Here is a 21,738-nt window from a genome sequence, read left to right on the forward strand (position 1 = left end):
ATTATGGGAAATATGAACATAAACAAGCATTGGCAAACGCCAATATTTCTGCCATTGGTGGGCAGCCTTTTCATTTTGACAATGTGTATCTTGTTTTTACATGAATTTGGTAAAACTGTATTGTTGTGTGAGCTGTCAGGCCCTCACCATTATAATAAACATTGGCAAAAATCTTTTTTTAATCTCAAAAAGCGCGCATTGACACCCACAGCGAGTCCCTGGCACTGAAAAAAACAACTTTGCGTGTTGATAGGCTCATTGTGAAAGAGCAGCATGCTGTGGCTCCGAGTTAAGCCAGCTGATAGATCTAGAGGGATAGACTTTTAATAAAAACACAAAGGTCTTGGTAACACAACACCTAATTAGGTGTCCGGTTCTTAAAGAAAGTCATAAAAGTGCATCCATAGTATTTGTCCTTGCATTTGTGCACATTTACAGCTTTCATGAATTTACAAGAATATGTAAAAGTAGGCCAGGAAATGGTACTCATAGAAAATATTTGTGAACTGCATTTTAGCACTAGCAAATATGAATGTGTAGATTTGCAAAATCTGCTAAGTGTTTTAAAGGGCACTCCCCCCCCCCCCCCCCACCCTGTCAGAAGTAAAAGTATGATTTTAGCTTTTCATAATGATGTTAGCACTTCATACACCTCTGATGCCTCAAACAAATATTTAGATTAATTTGGGAGCTAAGATGGCTGAAAAATATTTATAGAATTGAAGATCAAATTCATTTGTGATTTTTACCTTGTTTATATCTTCAAAGTCCTCTACAATTTCCTTAACTTTAATAGACTTATTGTGTAGATGTCATGCTTTTGGGAATACCATAAAGTCAAAGGAGGGTAGTACACAATCTTCATACATGAGACTCATCATGAAGACAATCCAAGATATTATCGACCAGCACACAAGCTCACCATCTCTGGTAGTTCTTGACACACATCCAGCCAGGACACCATCAGACTGCAGACTAAGAAGTGTAAAAAAGAAAATACAAGGCAGCAGGCCTTTTCCCTGTGTGCCCTCAACATCTGGGCCTATATCCTCCTATCATTAGGACCATCCCATCGCTGCTCCATTTTAGGAAAGAGTTGAAGACGCGCTCCTCTTTAAAGCACACTACAAATTAAAATAAAATCATAGTCCATAAACCAGCTACCTCTCTAATCATTCATTGACTATATGATTGTCTTTCACCATCTACAATTTTCCGCTGCCTTTTGTCCCAGTACGTGCTATAGAAATACATTCATACAAACATGCTTACCTTCGTGCATACTGAACACTACTCTATAACATTACCAATATTGTTTTCTAGTGTTATTACATTTTCCCTCTAGGTTCTGTAGTCTGTCTGTTGAATTTTCCAGACTCATTTATGATCAAACCCACGTTATGCCAGGTTGCACCCTATTTGCATATTTTCTTGCAACTTAATACTTCTCGTATGATTTGGTGCATAATTTAACTCTCCTTCTGTAGTCTGTCACCCAACTCTTTCGATGTGTATTCAGCATTTAATAAATCGAATCCAAATTGAGATTTATCTCAGTGGTAGACTTTAGATCGCTCCCAAATCTACCCCGTCTATCAACTATCACCATCATTATATTGCACAAATGATGACATTTTATCACGCACTTGAGCTGAAAAGTCAGTATATGCAAGGATATTTGCTGGACCTTCATAAGGGTGGACAATTTCACCTTGAGAGGTGTAAAGTGGGTATACTTAATGGGAGCTTGAGGGTAGGTATGAAAATACCCAACACTTTACAATCTTATTTACAATGATTATTAACCCTTCAAATACCAACAGCTATCACAGCAACAGCTGTGATTATCAGAAACAGCAGTACAAGTAAGTTATTGTAATCTGTTCTGGTCCTACTCACTAATTAGGGAACCTTCTTACTCTGAGTAGCAGAGCAATTAACGATTTTCCCCAGATAATACCATGCAATGCATGCTCATTATGGAGCTATTTATTTGTACTTATCATTGAAACACACTAGATGATCCCCAGAGAAGGAGGGGTTTTGTTTGTTTCTCAAGTCAAAGACATTGTATGGTTGATGAATAGTTAATATCTTTATTAGAGGGTTTGGCAGAAAAGGATTTTATTGTGATGTTGATGGTGGGGTAAATATTCTGTTGAACAGTGTTGTGTGACTTTTGACGTTGATTCTGCTTTCTTATCTTTAAGATTTGTTGAAACAAACGACACCAGCAGCAAGGAAATCATCCCCCGTATCATATTCCATACCTGACTGGTATACTCATGAGGCAATGACTCCGCCAGCAAAACAAACAGAGTAAGTTTGTGTTGTTATAAATAGAAATGTTTCCCTTCAAGTACTTGTTATTGCTGCATTTGATTATTTCTCAAAGACTCATGGAACATTCATTTTAAGCTAGCAAGCATCTAAAAAGTTTGGCATCGAAGAGGACTTAGCTTCAATTTTTGTAGTGTCAAAATACCAACCGTGGGTGCTGTGAAGATGCTGAAAGCCAACTCTTGAAGCCAGGCCTGAAATTGAAATAAATGCAGTAAGGTATGTAAAACTCCCTGGGAAACAACTTCACCTTTCGCTTCTTTAATATCAGTGGCAACTTTAATTCCTCACAGATGTCGGCAACCTCTCAAATGGCTTGCATTCTTAAAATGCCTCAGCACCTATTTGTCAGGTGCACCCACATCAGCAGGGCTATCCTTTTTATATTGGTATGGATAGATAAATAGATAAGGGACTATTTTGGTTTTGCCACCACAACATAATGTTTATACCTGGGCGGTTCCATGTCTTGGTCATTGCCTTTTGTTTTTATTTATACATTACAAGCCTCACATTTTGCAAGTCTTATTAATGTAATAAGTAAGTTCGTAAAGGTTACTCGAAAGACTTCACAACTTTACACTGAGGTGCTAAAGAAAGTACACCCTGTTAAGAGTCTATGGTTTTACATATCAAGACATATCTGACTTCATCTGGAGCTCACTAAGTCCTAAGAGTAAAAACATCTAACCACGTGTTCGTAATCATAGACAAATGAAGGTAAGATAAACTTAATTTCCTTTTTTATTTCTAAAAGTAACCCAGTTAGTACTACGAAACACTGCTACAGCAAAGCAGGGTTGTGAGATGATCCCATTAAAATTAATTTTGATGAAAGAAAAAAGTGAACTGTATACAGAAAATTCAGACTGAGAGAGAACACCTTTGTTGAGAGGACATTTGCCAATGCTACTTTAAGGGAAACAGCAGCTCCAGAACTGCATCTTACACTAAATTGACTTTTAAAGGGCACTTGTTTTTATTTATTTATTCAATTATGTATTTTTGTAGTACTCACTTGTGACCAGTAGTCAGTACACTAGAGAGATACAAAATGTGTCAATACAACCAATCCCTCAATGGAAGTGAGTAGCTCAAGAGCTAAATGTTAGGATTTAATGTTGACTCGAGATTGATATGATTGAGGGATGAGTCCCTGTCCCTCATTTTGTGGCTTTGGTTGGTAAGGAATTAAAAGCAAATCGGTGGTCGGTAACTCGACAGTGACTTGTGTCCACAATTGTTTTTACAAAACATTGATACATTCCCCTCTGATTCAGAAAAAAGAGGAGGATGCCCCCTTAATCCCCCCACCCCCAGCAACCTTATTTGCAATTCAGAAAGAATGGCAAAAACCCTTTTATGAGTTGGAAACAATTTCAGACTCGTCAAAGGGCTTTTTACATTTTAAAAAGCCCTCTTGTGGTCACAACCCTATGATTTTACTAACTGCAGATTGTGTGACTGCAAAGGAGCATGGTACATTTGGCCTCTTCTCTTCAAGGAAGTTAAGAAAGGTTTGCGTGGTTGTTCTGAGGTGGTCGTGGTGGTTTTAACTATTTCTGTATCTGTTAATTCTCTGAAGGTTGTGAAAAGTTCCTTTAAGTTTGGAGCTTGGTTAAATGAGGATGGATAAATTTTTTCGGGACTTTTAATTACCTTGTGGCAAGTCTTTGTGTTGGATGTGCTGCGTTCATTGTCTGTGGATAAATGTGATTTCTTCCATCATTATTCCAGTTTAAATCCTTGTGTGTTTTTAGGGTGACCGGGTGTGCAAGCACATATTAGAAGCCTGCATATCCATTTATGTTGTTTCCATTGTAGTGGAGCCACAGAGTTGATGAGTTATTCATTGAGGGCTTCTGAGTCCAAAGGCACCGGTGGATGAGACCGACAACTGTTAATGGCTTTCCGGAACCTTCTTGGAGGAGCTGACTATTCTTTGTACAAAACATAGAACACTGGATGGTTTACGTTAGCTGGACTTATTTAACTGGTAGTTATTACACTTAGAATTTAAGGTAACCAGCGAGTTATCAGACCATAACATGTGTGTGGTGATTGTGCCAGAGGTGGTCAGGCTGCAGGAGAAAACCAAGTCCAGTGTCTAACCTGTTCTGAGTTGCTATCCATTGAGTGAATCCAAGTGGTTCTAGATTGTTGATGATGTTGGTAGCCTAATAATATTTAGGATGCTTTCCAAAGCTTAAAATTACCCAGCTGTAGAATTTTCTTTGACAGTAGTTGGGTACAAAGGCCAATCAGTATCTTCCTGAATGTGGGATCATAGCCTGATTTGCAATAGAACAGTGTAATAATTATATAATTGGCATGTTATCTATAGCGTCAGTCAAGGACAAAAAGACTGAGACAAATGTCTGAAAACAAAGTGGGCAATTGTAATACATCAGAGCCTTTGCTGTACCAACTTAAAGTCAAAGCTGATGACATTGAGAAATTCGCCTGAGTCCTTCTTCATCAAACCCTCATGGTGAAGAACAAGATCAAGATTATACATCCCAATAAAAGATATTTTGCTGAAAGAGAAACTCCACTTCTATCACCAGTAAGAGAGGCTTCTGTTGAGAGAAAGCTTGCCCGGAGAAGTCATTTGTAAGAAACATACAGAATCAGGGAATGTAAATCAAAAAAGGATATGAACTCATCCAAGGGACTCCTCACCTAAGATAAGGGTATTGTTACCCTTGGAACAAATAAACGTAAGAACAGTATACTCCTGCGTAATGAGATACCGTAGTCTAGGGATATACCAGTTAGCTTTCAATTTACAAGGATGTTCACTGCACCTGCAAAGTATAGGAGTGATATTCAGGAAGAGATTGCATTCCGATTAAAGATACAAGTCCTGAACCTACATTGGACATGTACTCACATTCATCTGCTTCATAGATGTGTCCTGTAGACGACATATTAACTTTGCATGACTTATTAGCCTGCAAAATTTTATATTTCCCTATTAACATCAAAGACTAGATCTACTGTAATTTCTGAGGCGCTCCACCATGGGACTTTGTTGAAACCACTCAAAATTAGCTATCCGTTAACTGATTAATGAAAGCCTTCAGAATAGAATTCTGTTTACCTGGGAAATTACCCCTCCTGCTATATTCAGAATTCATTAAGAAGGTATACCAAAGAAGACTGACTTAATTGTCCTTCATCGGTCAGAACAATGAAAGCTGCAAGTGAATCCGCCCTCCCTTTTAAGCTTGGGACTCTTTTCCAAGCCATTTACACGGAGATAGAAGGCAGAGAGAGAGAGAGAGAAAATGAATGAGAATGAATAAATATCGTACTGTCCTAAAAAGAGGTAAAATATCGAATGGGATAAATAGTTCCTGAGAATTTTGCAGAAGTCCCCAACGTTTGGTCTTCCACCACAAATACCAAGCAGCTCCTTCTGGACCGACTAATACAAGAAGTGTCAAATCTTTAGCAGGGACAAATGGGAGAGTCGCATCTTTCAGCTCAAAAAGGCTCAGGGATATATTTCTACAACAAGATTACAGACTAATCCTGAATGTTAAAACAACAAATAACAGTGAAGAAAGTGAAATTCATAACGTGAGCTTTGCATCACCTACTCCTGCAGCTTCATTTAGCCGACTCAAAGTCACTAAAGATATCAAGGTCCTTACTTAATTACTGCAATAGTGAAGTAACATTGACAGTTTGTGAGATTTGTGGTGAGACATGACCACTACCAAAGCAAGAGATCCTTCTATTTGGCCTGAAATCTGCACCACATATCCTTTAACGCAAAGCAATGGGGGGAGCACACTTCAAAAAAAAGAAGATTAATGTCTATCTTTCCCTAGATTACTGCCTAATAAAAGTGATAATTTACTAATGACTGCAAGATATTTAAAAACATCCTTCGTACTTAAAGTTTTAGTAGATTAGCCTAGTCAAATCGAAGGATGTGATTTAGAGTTTGGGGGACAAGGTACTCTGTCCTAAATGTGAAGGAGTGCCATAGCCATCAAACTCTTGCTCCACTTGCCTCATTTAGAGACAGGAGAATTGTAAGGTTTCTGTTGATGGGGGTCCTGTTAGCTCTGTCGCCGGAAAGCTTCCTGTGTAGGCCCAATGAAGTAGGGGCTGTTGGAGGAAGGCATTGCAACACCTATCTTATTTAGGGTGGACTGTGTAATGTTCTTTTTGTTCTGTCCATCACCACTTGGAAAAACCTGGCAGTGAGGGACAGATAAAAATAGTAATGACTCCCCCAGGCCCTTTGAGAAAATTCCCAATGTGTTTTGGTCATTATTTTTTGGTTTTCATAAACAAACTCCAGCTTTGGGAGTTTGTTTCTAAAAAAAAATGACATCTTTGAAAAAGTTTGATGATCAGTTAAAAGCGACCGCGTCCACTGTTCAAAACATTTAGTTCAGTAAACGGAACTTTAGTGAGAGCAATTCCTCTCAATGTACTTGGAGATCTCTGGGCTGGGGGAGGTCATATCTAAATCTGGTGGACCATAGTCATTTAGGATGGTGGAGGGCATTATTGTAATGTCCTCTACCACCCTGACGGACTCACTTAAAATCACCCTGCCAGTGCAGAAGTTTAGTCATTAGGAGCAATGATAGCCTTACTGATTTTTTCAGGTGGTGCTTTTTTTGTCTGAAAGAAATGTCTTTTTCATTAGTTGAAACATTATCCAATGTAATAGGATGGCAGAGACAGCTAGTACAGGGAGTATGGTGCCATAATAAAACCTCCTTCTGCATTACCTTTCTGGGGTTGTGAGTAGTTTATATTACCTTAAAATCTTCTGTTTATCTTATTTTTCCTATATTTTTATATTGCTACTATTGGTTCATCTGAATCAAAGTTCTCTGTGGAATTAAAATAAGGATAAGGGAGCAATGGGATGTGTTGCAGACTGTTAAAATGAAGTAGGGTTTCACCTCACATCAGAGGTGTTGAAAGTCATCGCTCCATTTGAACTTTCAAGTCAACTCATCCAAATCAAATATAAAGTAGTGATGCACTGTGTGATCGAATAAAGAGGGGCAAAATAGAGGGCTTTCGCAGACCATCGTTTTTTGATTATTCACTTGTTGCCTTTCATTAGCGGTAGTATATCTTCCATGTTTTCGGAATGCATACATGTGTATAAGCAGGGCCATAGATTTATATCAGGGTTAGGCAACTAGGTTATCCAGTATTGGGGTATCTTTCATAGATTCACATGCCTGAATCATTCCCCGTCGTCGAGGCGGGAGTCCCACGGTAAATAAAAAAGCAGTGCCAAAAGCACTTTGCAGTAGTAGGCCCTAGAAAAAAGGCCTGAGGCCTATATTATAGTAGCCTATCTACCTCCTTATGCTAAAAGACCCAAAGTCTTTGCTCCAACCAATCAGCTCACAGCACCCTCTAGAACCTTCCCTGCAGAGCCAGCTCTCCTCAGATTTTCACCGCACGTCGTGTGGAAGGGAGTCTCCCTGAGTCTTGACTCAGTTTTTTCTTCAGAGCTTCAAGATGTCTGACAAGAAGGCCTTGTTCAGACCCTGCAGAACATGTGAGAAGAAGAGGGTCCATGTGGATGACTTACACAAGGACTGCATTTATTGCCTATATCCCAAGCATGAGGCAAAGACCTGTAAGATCTGTGTTACCTTCCCTGCCAAGACCTTAAGGGATAGGGAGGCCAGAGTCCTTTTGTGGCTTAAATCCTCTTCCAAGGATGATGATGACAGAGCCTCTACCTCTAGCAAGAGGGCGAGGTCTCAGGAGGATAAGATAAGTGAGGGGAGAAAGCATGTTAAGGCCTCCCACTCTACTTCAGGCTCTTCACAGAGATCCAAACATTCTGTCTCTGGAGCCTCAGCCACCAACGATCCGGCAAAGAAAACAGTGAGTAAGACTTCTACTGTCTCCTCTCCAGTTACCACTGTCTCCACTTCAACCTCTTCTTCTATGGATATGATATCCACTACGTCTATCACTACACCTATTGTGTCTACTAAAATCAGTATCGTGACAAAAAGAACTCTCGTAGACGACTCGTCGACGAAGACGTCGTCATCATCAAAAAACTCGTCATCTAAGAAGAGCCCGTCGACGAGGCAGTCGTCGAAGAAAGCATCAACGTCTATCCCGTCGACGACGAGCCCGTCATTGGTTGCCTCGTCGACGACCGTCCCGTCGACGGTGGCTCCATCGACGACGAGTCCATCGACGATTGTCCCGTCGACGTCCAGCCCGTCGACGACAGCCCCGTCGACGGCAAGCCTATCGTCGACGATGCCCTCGTCGTCGATCTCGTCGACGATAAATCCGTCGACGACGACATCTTTTCAACAAATGGATGCGCCTTGGTCTCCGGGGTCATCAAGGTCGATGGAACCAGCTTTATTAAGACCTGCCACTGGGAATCAGGCCTTTTGTACGCCAATAGCGACAAAAAACTTTCAACTAGTGTCTTTTAAGAGGCAACAAGGTTCATACATATCTCCACTTATGCCTTCTCATCTTCTGGAAACCTATGCGGACGATGAAGAAGATGACTATGAGGATGATGATGATGAGGGTGCTTTTGGTGTGGCACGTCATCCATCCGAGCTTGTCATCAAGTGCCAAGATGATGATGAGGAGGATTCATACGCTGAGCACTATTACCAAGGGGATATCATAGTGCCTCATTCATTGGATCATCAGAGAAGGCCTAGAGTCCCGGAAGTCACTCAGTTGCCGCCTAATTTGATACAGGATTTACAGGCTATGCTGGCGGATTACAAACAGCGTTTTCCTCCGCAAGTACCTCAATCTGACACGGTAGCTCCTCCTCGGCAACAGCCACCGGCTTCTCCAATTGTGGACACTACGCAACCGGTCTTGCCTCCACAACCTCTGGATTCATCATCAGAAGAGGAGGTAGAAGATGGAGAGTTGCCTAACATTCCTTCATCGGACCCATGGGATGAATATGTTATACCCATGCCGTCCCCTCCGACTCCACAACCTTCAGATTCACCGCCTGAAGATGTAGGTGGTTTTCACAACCTGATGCAGAGGGCATCAACCAGGTTTAAGCTCCCTGTTACAGTGGAGCAAACGGAGTGTTTTCTCCATGACTTTAAAGAGGAAACAAGGAAGATATCTAGAGCCATTCCCATAATTGAGTTTATTTGGAAGGAAGGCATAAAGATAATGGAAAACCCTGCATCTGTGCCTGCTGTGTTACCCAGAATAGAAAAGAAATATCGTGCCCCGCTTTCTAGTCCGGCGTGTCTTATTGGCCATCCACGCCCGGATTCGGTAATCTCTCAAGCGGCGCAGCAAAGGTCAAAGAACCCAGCTACCCCTATTTCTACTCCACCAGATAAAGAGGGACGAAGATTAGACCTTATTGGGAAGAAGTTCTCCACTATGGCTGCAGCATCCATCAGGATAGCAAATTCAATGGCGATTATTGGACGCTACGATCGCCAAATGTGGTCGGAGATGGCTAGATTCATAGAGCTATTGCCAGAGGACTCAAGGCAAGAAGCCAGGAAAGTTTTAATGGAAGGAGAGCGGGCAGCGGAAGAATCCATCGACTGCGCTCTAGATATGGCGAATACGAACTTCAGGCAGTTGGCTGGAGCAGCCGTCCTGAGACGTCAAGGGTGGTTAAAAGCCACTACGTTTCGTCCGGAGGTTCAGTTGAAAATTCTGGACATGGCTTATGACGGAAAGTCTCTCTTTGGAAAACATGTCGATGAGGCTCTCCAGACGATTAAAACTGACACGGATACCGCAAAGTCGCTAGGATCCTTACAATATAAAAGAGGTGCGTTCAGAGGAGCTAGAGGACGAGGTTATTCTTCCAGGGGAAGTTATTACCAACAAGGCAGACAGTATCAACCACAATACCGTCAAAACTACCAGTCTGCTTACAGACAATCTGGATCGGCTGGTTTCTCTCGTCAAGGAGGAAGAAGGCGCGCAAACAACCAAGGACGAGACAGTCACAAGAAACAGTGAGAGCAATTGGGCGCCACCTCCAACCCCTTACCTTCCCGTGGGCGCGAAAATATCTGCTTTTCAACAACAATGGCAGAATATAACATCGGATCGGTGGGTGTTAGACTTGATCCAACATGGTCACACCCTAGAGTTCATCACCAAACCTCCACCAACTCCGCCCAGGGGCCCCCCTCCCCCTCGTCTTCACCTATTGTTCAAGGAGGTTCAAGCTATGCTACTCAAGAACGCAGTAGAGAAGGTTCCAATCCATCAGAGAGGGACGGGTTTCTATTCCCGTTTTTTTCCTCATAAAAAAGAAAACCGGGGAATGGCGACCGATCCTAGACCTGCGCAATCTGAACAAATATCTCAAGAAGCAGGGATTTCGAATGGTCACCCTCTCGGACATTCTCAGTTGCCTCAACGAGGGAGATTACATGGCCTCCTTGGACATGGAAGACGCATACTTCCACATCCCAATCCACCCAAACCATCGGAAGTACCTCCGTTTCACTGTGGCAGGCGCCCATTATCAATTCGAAGTTCTCCCATTCGGCCTCAAGTCGGCCCCAAGGATTTTCACGAAGTGCCTGGCCCCGGTGGCAGCAGCTCTTCTGGCAGCAAAAGTGCAGGTCTTCCCGTATTTGGACGACTGGCTAGTCAAAGGTCCATCAGAAGCCAAAGTGAGAGCCGACATTACGGCATGCTGCAATCTCTTCGCATCGCTAGGCCTCACAATCAACAAAACCAAGTCTCATATGCATCCGGAACAAAGCCTGTTGTTCCTAGGAGCTTGCCTAGACACGGTGGAATGCAAGGCATCCTTGTCTCGAGAGAGACAACTCCGTCTGCAGGCGTTAGCCAGAAAGCTGGCAAGAAGAAAGTCACTTTCAGTTCGCCTATATGCATCACTTCTGGGGATGTGTTCTTCAGCCATCAACCTCATTCCATTGGTGCGTCTAAAGATGCGACCGCTGCAAGAGGAGCTAAACTGTCAATGGCATCAAGCGACAGGTTCATTCGAGGACACCATCACAGTCACCAACAGGATGGTACACGCACTCCAATGGTGGTCTCAGATCAGCAATCTGGAGCAGGGGCTTCCATTCTTGCAGAATCCTCCGGATTTTATTCTTACAACGGATGCGTCCATGGAGGGTTGGGGTGGTCACCTCCAGGAACTGCAAGTGCAGGGACGATGGTCTCAGCAAGACAAGAGATGCCACATCAACAGCCTAGAGCTGAAAGCCATTTGTCTGTCTCTTCAAGCGTTCCTCCCCAGGATAGTGGAATCCTCGGTCTTAGTCAGAACGGACAACACCACAAGCATGTTTTATATCAACAAGCAGGGAGGAACGAGATCGGCAACACTATCCAAACAAGCCCAAGAGCTATGGAGGTGGTTAACAGTTCACAACATAACCCTCAAAGTGGAGCATGTCAGAGGCCTCTACAACACCTTGGCAGACAAACTGAGCAGAACTTTGTCAGAGTGCCACGAGTGGGAACTGGACAACGGCCAGTTGAACTATGTGTTTCAGAGATGGGGCAAACCCAGGTTGGACCTATTTGCGACCCAACAGAACAAGAAATGCCGGTACTACGCCAGCAGGTATCCTCAACAGGGGTCAAGGGGGAATGCCCTTTCGATGCGATGGTCAGAAACATATGCATACGCTTTCCCTCCGATCCCTCTGATTCCACGAGTGGTGCGCAAAATGAAAGTGGAGAGTTGTCGCCTTCTCCTCATTGCTCCCAAGTGGCCTCGCCAGTATTGGTTTCAGGAACTCATGCTACTTTCTCAGGAGCCACCGATCAAGCTGCGGGTAGTTCCGAAGCTACTATCACGCAACGAGGGTCAGGTACTTCACCCAGATCCTCAATCACTGAAATTGCACGCATGGCTCCTAACTTCTTAGAATTTGAGCATCTTCAAATTCCTCAGGAATGCCGGGACATTCTAGAGAAGGCAAGAGCCCAGAGTACATTAAAGACTTATCGTCTCAAGTGGAAGCGTTTTTGCGCATGGTGCATCTCTAGTGCTTTGCACCCTATAGAGGCACCGGCAGAAAAGATATTGCCCTATTTATTACACTTAGCGCAATCTGGCCTTTCTTTTTCATCAATAAAGGTCCACTTATCGGCTTTATCCAGGTACAGAAAGAGGACCAATGCTCAGTCACTCTGCTCTTCATCGCTAATCAAGCAATTTATGAGAGGTCTGTTCCGGGCTTATCCACCAGTCAAGCCCTCACCACCGGAATGGGAGCTCAACACGGTTCTATCACAACTGATGAAACATCCGTTCGAGCCTATCCATAGAGCCGACCTCAAGTTCTTAACATGGAAGGTTGCTTTATTATTGGCGCTAACTTCCGCAAGAAGAGTGGGAGAAATTCAAGCTTTCACTATAAAGGAGCCCTTTTTGCATTTCTCCCAGGACTATGTCACTTTACGAACAAATCCAACATTCATACCGAAAGTGCCTTCCCAGTTTCATTTAAATGAACCTGTAAAGCTGAAAGTTTTCTTTCCAAACCCGTCAACCCCGGCTGAAAAGACATTGCATTCTTTAGACATCAAGAGATGCTTAAAATTCTATCTTCAGAGAACCAAAACTTTGAGAAGATCAGATCAATTGTTTGTGGCTTATGGTCAAAATACTTTGGGGAAAGCGGTCACTAAAGCCACAATTTCCAGATGGATCGCATCCGCGATTCAATTCTGCCACGTCAAGGCTAATCGACCATTGACAAGGTCTGTTCGATCTCACTCCACAAGAGCTGTAGCAGCGTCTGCGGCTTTATTTGCAGGAGTGACGCTTGAGAACATTTGCCGTGCTGCGACATGGAAGAATGTCCACACGTTTACAAGACACTACTGCCTACAATCAGCAAATCAGGATGATGCGGCAGTAGGTCAAGCTGTTTTACGTCACCTGTTTCCATAAGGAGTATGTTCAGGTACTGATGTTCACTTATTTCATTTAAAGTATATGCTTTTATTAGATTGTATTTATATATATATGAAAGCATTTAACATGTTGTGTTTTTGTTGTATGATGCCTAAGATTTCTTTCCAGAAAGAAAATGAGTAATGTCAATGTTGAACTTGAACGTGATGTAGTAATGGTTCAATCTCTAAGCGTTTGTTGGTTGTTGACGATACACTCATGGGGGTGCACTGCAATAAGTCTCCCACCATCCGCAACCGACTTTGCCTGGCTTACTGCTTGCTATTCTGATTCAGGCATGTGAATCTATGAAAGATACCCCAATACTGGATAAGAAAACAAGTTACTTACCTGTAACTTCAGTTATCCAGTATTGGTATCTTTCATAGATTCACATGCAACCCACCCTCCTCCCCGGAGAGTCAGTTCTCTTAGTTTGGGATACTTGTTCCCACTTGTGCTACGAAAATCTGAGGAGAGCTGGCTCTGCAGGGAAGGTTCTAGAGGGTGCTGTGAGCTGATTGGTTGGAGCAAAGACTTTGGGTCTTTTAGCATAAGGAGGTAGATAGGCTACTATAATATAGGCCTCAGGCCTTTTTTCTAGGGCCTACTACTGCAAAGTGCTTTTGGCACTGCTTTTTTATTTACCGTGGGACTCCCGCCTCGACGACGGGGAATGATTCAGGCATGTGAATCTATGAAAGATACCAATACTGGATAACTGAAGTTACAGGTAAGTAACTTGTTTTCTTACCCCACAAATAGACTGGTTTGTAAATGCACAGAATTAAAAATGTTCAGACTTCATGTTCAGTTTGTGTAAGGTTTCGTCAAATGAAAATCCCCTTTTCATTAGTTGGTCGGAAATGTCTCTATAGAATTTTCATCTCAAAAATCATGAAAATCAAAATATCAAACTGTGAATACTTGAACTAATTATAAATCAAACAAATATTTCATTACATAAGTCAAAATAAAATTATTGTACATTCAATATACTAAAACACTACTTAGGGCCTCATTACGATGACAGTCAGATTGCCATGCACAGGTGACCGTCCGACAATGAGTCTGTGGGCTCACCTGCCCTATTATGATAAGACTGCCAGGCAGGTGATCGGAAAATGCCTTTTACTACTACGGTTTGCGCTGCGGCCCATGAAAAGAGAGCTGCAGCACAAGCCGCAGTAGTAAAAGGCACTTGTTGCCTGGCACACAGTGCATGGATGTGCACTATGTGGTGCCTAGTACATGGTGCTTGGATGTGTGGGGGGCTCTACATGTGCCCCCTGGGAGAACAGGGGCCCTGCTTGAGGTCCCTAAAGTCCCTATCCCACTGCCTTTCCATGAAAAGGCAGTCGGAAAGAGACATCCTAATCCCTACAACGGTGCCTGCGCAGGCACCGTCCTCATGGTAGGGTTAGGCTTCTGACTGCTCCCACAATGGGATTCCGACAACCCGCATCGTAATGCGACGGTTGGACCGATGGCCTGGATGTCGGAGGGACCGCCACCGACGGCCTGTCAGTGGTGGTCTCACCGACATCCAAATGAGGCACTTAGTGTTTGTCGTAAATGGCACAAAAAAATTCAAAATGATCTCCAACTAACCTATCAAATTAAACTTAAAAATAGTTTTTTTTTTGTTTTTTTTAAGTTTCAAAAACCTTTATTCAGGTATCGTACATCACACACAGCTATCAGCCTACAACCCAGGGGGCCGGCAGCAAGACAAAGACAATTAGGACGCGTTACCTGCATGGAACGAACACAGCCACTTAGCCGACAACCTGGAGGTCCGGCGGCGTGCAGTACAATGAAATGCAGTCTTTTCCAGATTTCAAGGTATTTCGGTGCCCCTCTCCCAGTCCTGCCCCACAAGGAGAAATGTAGTCACTCCATCATAGAACACTGTTGTGGCTGTTCTGCAATGTAGTAGACCATTACAATCCCTTTCCGCTGAACAATATGTTAACTATCCCCAACACCCCCCCCCCCCAAACATACAAACTGCCCGCTAGTTCGCCCCACTCACCCAGAAGAACAGACAGTGTCTCCGTCCCTCAGCTATTGTGTTGGAAGCTCCTACACCCTGGACCCCCCCGCCCCGTCCCACCATTATGTCAAGACCACCCAGGCAACCCTCTACCGCGACATACCCTCAGGTGTAGTCGTATGTTGAAAGACCCACAGCTCTCTGCCCTCCCGTCGCACCTCGTGTGAATGCATCCAGGTACCTCCCCTTCCCCAAGGAAAATTCCCTTGTAGATGAGTGCCTAGTCAATAGGGCCAACTACCTCTTCCAGTATTCTCGGACTGTTATCGGACCCACCGTGTCCCGCCTCCGCACTGTCCCTGGTGTTCAGATATGTCTGGTACAGACCCCAAAAAAATTTAGGCCTACTCACAGGCGGAAGGAGCTCACTATAAGTTTGTGATTGTGTACAGCAGTAAAGCATGTCCCTGGCCCATCTACGTTTGACCGGCAGCGGACCTCTCATCCAACACATGGCGACAACTCGTTTGGCCATCAGCAGACCCATATCCGCCAGGCGACGTAATGCCACCGGGAGTGTCTTGTAGTAACCCAGCAACGCTAGAGCCGGGTTAGCCGGGAGTTCCGTATCCAATATCAGGCTCAATTCCGAAAAAACTTTGTCCCAAAATGTATTGATACTGGGGCAACTCCATGCCATATACATGAACTCTGCCACTGGAGCACGACAGCGCTCACACTCGGTAGACTGTCTAAGCCCATATCTGTGTAGACGTTCTGGAGTGTAATATACCCGTTGTAAATATTTGAAATGTATCAGCCTGTGTCTTCCATTAAGAGACAGTTTCCTTGTGTTTTGACAGCAGTACTTCCACATTTCATCATCAATCTGTATTTGCAGATCGCGCTGCCACGCAAGTCTGGCTTTCGAGAGTTGCTGTTCCCCATGCTGCGCCCCTAATTTAAATAAATTAGTGATCAGTTTGCGCGACGAAGATGTTTTGATCACGTACGTAAGTTCGGGGATTTCCGGGGGCTCCGCCAGGTCTGGGCCCAAAAGTTCCAGTAACGCAGTTTGGACTCTATGGAACTGAAATTGCAGCAATAGCGTGGTCTCAGCTCCTGTGGATGCGACCTGCTCCCAAGATTTAACCACTCCGTCTTTGAATAGATCACCCAATGTTAAAACACCCAACCGGGTCAGAGATCGCGTGACCCCCTTTTCCGCCACCGGTGCAAGCCACACCGCCCATTCTATAGGCACAAGTGGAGAGTACAGCAGTACGCATCCCTGCTCCTTCAACAGCGCGTACCATGCGTGATTTGTGGTCTTAATCGAGTCCAGTACGCCTATGCGTCGGTCAGCCGGTTGGAACACCGTAGCTGGAGGCGGCAATGGGTCAGTGAACAAGCGTTCCAGAATCACGTGTGGAGTATTTGGGTCTCCGTGTATCCATATATGCAGATGAGCCGCTTGGGCAACCCGGTAGTATCGCTCCATGTCTGGAGCGCCCAGCCCTCCCAACTCATATGGGAGCATAAGAACCTTCCATCGAACTCTGGGCTGTTTACCACCCCAGGCAAGCCGAATAAGAGCCTGCGTCAAAGTTTTAAAGAAGGCCTTAGAGAGGACCACCGGGATGTTATTGAACAGAAATAAGAATCTGGGCAGCACGACCATCTTCATAATTGCGATTCACCCTAGGAGGGACAGTGGAAGCCTGCACCACCTATCCACATCCTCAACCAGCTTAGTGAATGCGACGCCATAATTTTCCCGCACCAGTACGTCTGGATCTGGATGGAGCTGGATCCCTAAGTACCTGACCGGTTCTGTAGTCCACTGCAACGGGTATTCCATGTCAAATTGTAACGTCACAGGTATTAACAGGAACGCAACCGATTTACTCCAATTCACTCTCAGTCCAGAAAGTGCTCCGAACCGAACCACCTCCCTCAGCACTGGAGAGAGGTTAGTCTCCGGGTCCCGGATATACAACAGAGTGTCGTCTGCATATGTGGAAATACAGATTTTGTATGTCGGGAAGCTAATACCTTCATTCCGGTGGTATTCACGGAGCGCGCAAGCCAACGGTTCCGCAACTAATGCGTACAGCAAGGGCGAAAGAGGGCAGCCCTGCCTGGTGCCCCTACTGATGTCAAAGGCGTCTGTGACCCAGTCACCTATCCGTAATCTGGCCTTAGGTTTGTAATACAGCGCACCAATCATCTGAAAGAAGGGTTCGCCCAGCCCCAACTTTCGGAGCACCCTCAGCATGAAGGGCCATTCCACAGAGTCGAATGCCTTCTCCATGTCAAGGAAAACCGCCAGCGCTTTGTTTTCCTGACGCACGTGCTGCATGGCCCCTAGTACGGTGCGGATGTTATATGTGAGGTTCTTAGGAATAAATCTAGCCTGTTCCGGTGCAACCAATTCCGGCGCTAGTAAAGCCAAGCGTGTGGCCAAGACCTTAGCATACAATTTGGCATCCACGTTGATCAGGGATAGTGGCCTGTAAGAGCCACACTCGTTGGGAGGCTTCCCAGGCTTCAACAGTGTAACAAGCAGGGCCTCCCTCATAGAATCGGGCATACTTCCCTCCACACATATGTCATCGAAGAGGGTGGACAGGAACGGCACCAGCTTATCCTTGAAAGCCTTATAAAAAACCCACTGTTAGCCCGTCCGCGCCAGGGGCGCTTCCGGACCTCATCCCCTCCAGCGCCTCAGCGATTTCTTCCTTCTGGATGGGCATCATGAGAAATTCTCTCTGGGAGTTGGACAGTAGGGGCATTTTAATATAGCTCAAATATTCATCAATTTCCTCCTCAACTCGGGAGGTTTTGGACTTGTAAAGGCCAGAGTAGTAATCCCTGAATTCTGCAAGTATCTCCGATTCTTCTGTGAGAACCTTCCTGGATTCCGACACCAGCTCGCCCACAACCAGCGGGCGTCTGTCATTGCGTATAACTCTAGCTAGGAGGGAGCCAGGTCGCTCCCCCTCGCCATATGTGCGTGCAGTAGCGTATTTACCCATATGCTGCACCTCTCTGTCAGCCTCCTCATTATATTCCGTGACTAGAAGTTTGATTTGCGCAGCCAAGTCTATATCAGGCTCATTCAGCTGCAGTGATTCCAGGTCGGACAGTTGGGCTTCAAGCTGTTGCAACCTTCACCTGATAGATTTCAGGACACTAGAGTGCTTGGACATGGCAATCCCGCGGATGAATACCTTGAATGCTTCCCACACTGTCTGAAAACTATCGACAGTCCCAACGTTGATCTCAAAGAAGTTGTCTATTTCCTCTGCCAACTCTCCCCGGAATACGTCATCTAACAATGAATACGGAGGGAAGCGCCATGTGAATGGAGGGATTCCCTTCATTGGGGTCTCCAAGATTAGGAGCAGCGGAGAGTGATCTGAGAGGGTGCGCGGTAGTATGGAACATCCCTTAATGCCGTGGGCGAGCGCCTGGGAGGCCAGCCAATAGTCGATTCTGGTATGGATATCGTGGTACGCAGAGTAGTGTGTGTACCCGCCTCTCAAGGGATGACGGCTTCTCCAGACATCTAGGAGATCTAATTTAACAAGTTCCGCCTGCATAGATAGGGCCTCGGCCGTCGGGGCGGTCCCGCTGACCTGTCCAGCTCCGGATCAAACACCAAGTTAAAATCACCCCCCCAGAGCAACCTAGAGTAGCTGTGAGTGCTACAATGCTGGGCCAGCACAGTATAAAAGTCTGGGGCGTCGTAGTTGGGGCCATAGACATTCACCACAAGAAGATCATATCCCTTACCTACACATCTAGCAATTAAATAGCGGCCCTCCGGGTCCGCCTCAAGTGCCGTTAATTTCAGTTTAGATTGTGGATTGACCCAGGTGACCACCCCCCTGGAGTGTGTAGAAATCCCTGCTGCTCTGCTACAACCCGCAAGGCCCTTAGCCGAAAGCATTTTGCTAGTGAGAGGGAGGTGAGTTTCCTGGAGGAGTGCCAGATCAATGTGTTGTCTAAGGTAGGTAACTTAAGACCTTTCTCAACTTCCGAAAGTCATTGAGACCCCTCACATTCCATGTCAAAGCTCTCAAAAAGACAGTAGCGTCAGCCATTTCTGAGATAAGGGTATGTATACCTTAAATTGACATGCAACAGACTCTGGATAAAATACAATGAGACGCATTGAGCCCACCTGGGATTCGGGTAAAATAAACAAGCAGGGGCAGGCCACTGAGTGCGTAGCATGGAAAGCAGAAATGTGGCAAACCTACATACAACACTAAGAAGGACAAAGCAAGCGCAGGCGGTGTCAGCAGGCAAAAAATACAACAGCATGTTAGCAACATTCCCCAAACCTCCACCCCCCTCCCACAGCAGACCCACCCAAACTTGGCCTCGCCGGTCCCCAACCCACCCACCCCAACCTCCCATCATGCCATTCAATGAGTTGACTCCAACTCCAACAAAGCAATACGCTCGGGGGTCGAGGTCGCCAGACAGTTTTAGCATCACAACAACCTCCGTCACTGAAGTCCAGCCCCCATCTCCCCCCCGCCGCGCACCACCTGTAAAGCAATCAGAACAGTACATATACTACATTAACCATCACTCCAGGCAAACTCTGTCCCTCCCACCTAGGCATGAAATTGGAGCAGACCCCCGTTACGAATAAGTAAAATGAGGGAGTACAGTAGAATGTCTCTATATTGCTGGATAACCGAACTGCTTCCGTGCTGGAGGCGTGAATCCCCTGAAACCCAACTTACACTTAACTGCAAGAGACCAGTCTGTTCATGACGTTGAGTGTCCAGCTCTCTTCATCTCCCAGCTCGGGAGGGGCCCGCAGCGACGGTCAGTGTCCGCCGCAGAACCCCCCGCCTCTGGGTGCCATCCACAATTTCACTCCTGCTCATCCAGTGGGCTCTTGTCACTATCCGTTTGTTGGCTCGAACCTCCACTTCTCTGCTCCTTAGACCAACTCTTTAACACCTTCTGCAGTTCCGTAGGGTCCGTGAAGATGTGCGAGTGCCCCTGTCTGTTAACTCGCAGTTTGGCAGGGTACAGCATCGCGCAATCTAGACCCAGATCCCTGAGACGTTTTTTGTGCGGAGCAAATTGCTTACGGGTTTCCTGGACTCGAGCTGTGAAATCCGGGATTATGGAGATCGCCGAGCCCTCATATTGTAGATCCGCTTTGGTCCGTGCAAGCCTGAAAGCCGTGTCCCTGTAGTTGAGCAGCTTCGCTATTATCGGGCGAGGGGGCAGACCCGGCTTCGGTCTTGGAGCCAGGGAACGGTGCGCTCGCTCAACCACGAACATCGTCTAGAATACCCCTTCCCCCAGGAGGGTGGTGAGCAGCCGCTCGACGAAGAGTTCCATCTTACCGGTCTGAGTGGATTCCGGTAGGCCTGTAATGCGAATGTTATAGCGACGTGAATCCGCCTCCAGGTCTTCGGTCTTGTCCTGGAGGGATCTCATCAGGTTCTCCACTCGCTTGTGGGCCGTGTCCAACTCCGTCTGCGCCTCTTCAACCTCCGTGATTCTCCGTTCAGCCATGTCGTGCTTCTCCGCATGCTTGTCGAGGCGTTCAGGCATGCGGTCCATTCTGTAGGTCATGGCGTCCATTTTGGTGCCCAGCGCCGAGATGCTAGTCTGTAGGCTCTGCTCCATGGAACGAAGCATTGACTTGAGGTCGGAGTCCATCGCGCCGGACTCTTCTGGGTGTGGGTCCTCCCTGTGATGCGTGGGAGGGCTCTGTAACGGTGCTCGCCGCTGCGCAAAAGGGAGTATGCTCTGGGTCTTATCTCCCTTCCCCATCCTGGCGGAGCGGTCAGCGTCCGCGCTCCTCAATAAGGGAGTTGCGCCCACCAAGGGGGGACCCACCGGGCGCTCTGGCGTGGCTTCTTGATGCGGAACCGGCCCGTACCCAGCGCGGGCTCCAACGTTATTCTCAACAAAGCAATCACGGCCACACGACGGACCCCAGCACCAATCTCCTTCAGACTGCCCAGTTAGGACATGAAAGGTCTCTCCTGCACCCCAGGGCAATGGCGGCAAGCGTCGTTATCTGCACCAGAGCGCTGATCTCGTGTCGTCTCTGTCTCTGCTCTGACGCGAGTCCCTCAGCGTCCCCCCCCAGAGCAAGTCAAGGTCTGCAGGTGGATTTACCCCAGTGGGTAAGGAGCAGGGCACCACCGCGGGCTATTGGGAGCGGGCCTCGTGCACGGGGACCCCCCCCGCGAAGCGTCCCGGTTGAGGAGAGAACGCCCGATGCCGTAGGCGACCCCCCGCAGCAAAATATGGCCTTTGCGGACACTGCGCTCCAGTCCTAGGCAGCGGCCGGGACCCTAATCTGTCTCTCTGCCACAGCCGCGCTGTCCGGGTATGTTTAACTCGGGTGCACGGAGAGCCCAAAATGGCGGTCCCCGGGGGTCATGTACTTCTCCAGCCGCCCAGGGTGTCCCGTATGCCCACC

General features: G+C 46.1%; 1 protein-coding gene across 4 annotated transcripts in view; it reads left to right on the forward strand.

The window, feature by feature from the left end:
• C4_1H7orf57 (chromosome 4_1 C7orf57 homolog) overlaps positions 1 to 21,738 on the forward strand; it is a 249,703-nt gene that overhangs the window by 133,040 nt on the left and 94,925 nt on the right. For all 4 annotated transcript variants that reach the window (XM_078688185.1, XM_078688183.1, XM_078688184.1 and 1 more), the window contains exon 4: positions 2,211 to 2,319. In XM_078688185.1, the coding sequence (XP_078544311.1) occupies positions 2,211 to 2,319 (109 nt within the window). The remainder of the gene's footprint in view (positions 1 to 2,210; positions 2,320 to 21,738) is intronic.

Source organism: Lissotriton helveticus, chromosome 4_1 (genome assembly GCF_964261635.1).
Source record: "Lissotriton helveticus chromosome 4_1, aLisHel1.1, whole genome shotgun sequence".
NCBI classification, from domain to species: domain Eukaryota; kingdom Metazoa; phylum Chordata; class Amphibia; order Caudata; family Salamandridae; genus Lissotriton; species Lissotriton helveticus.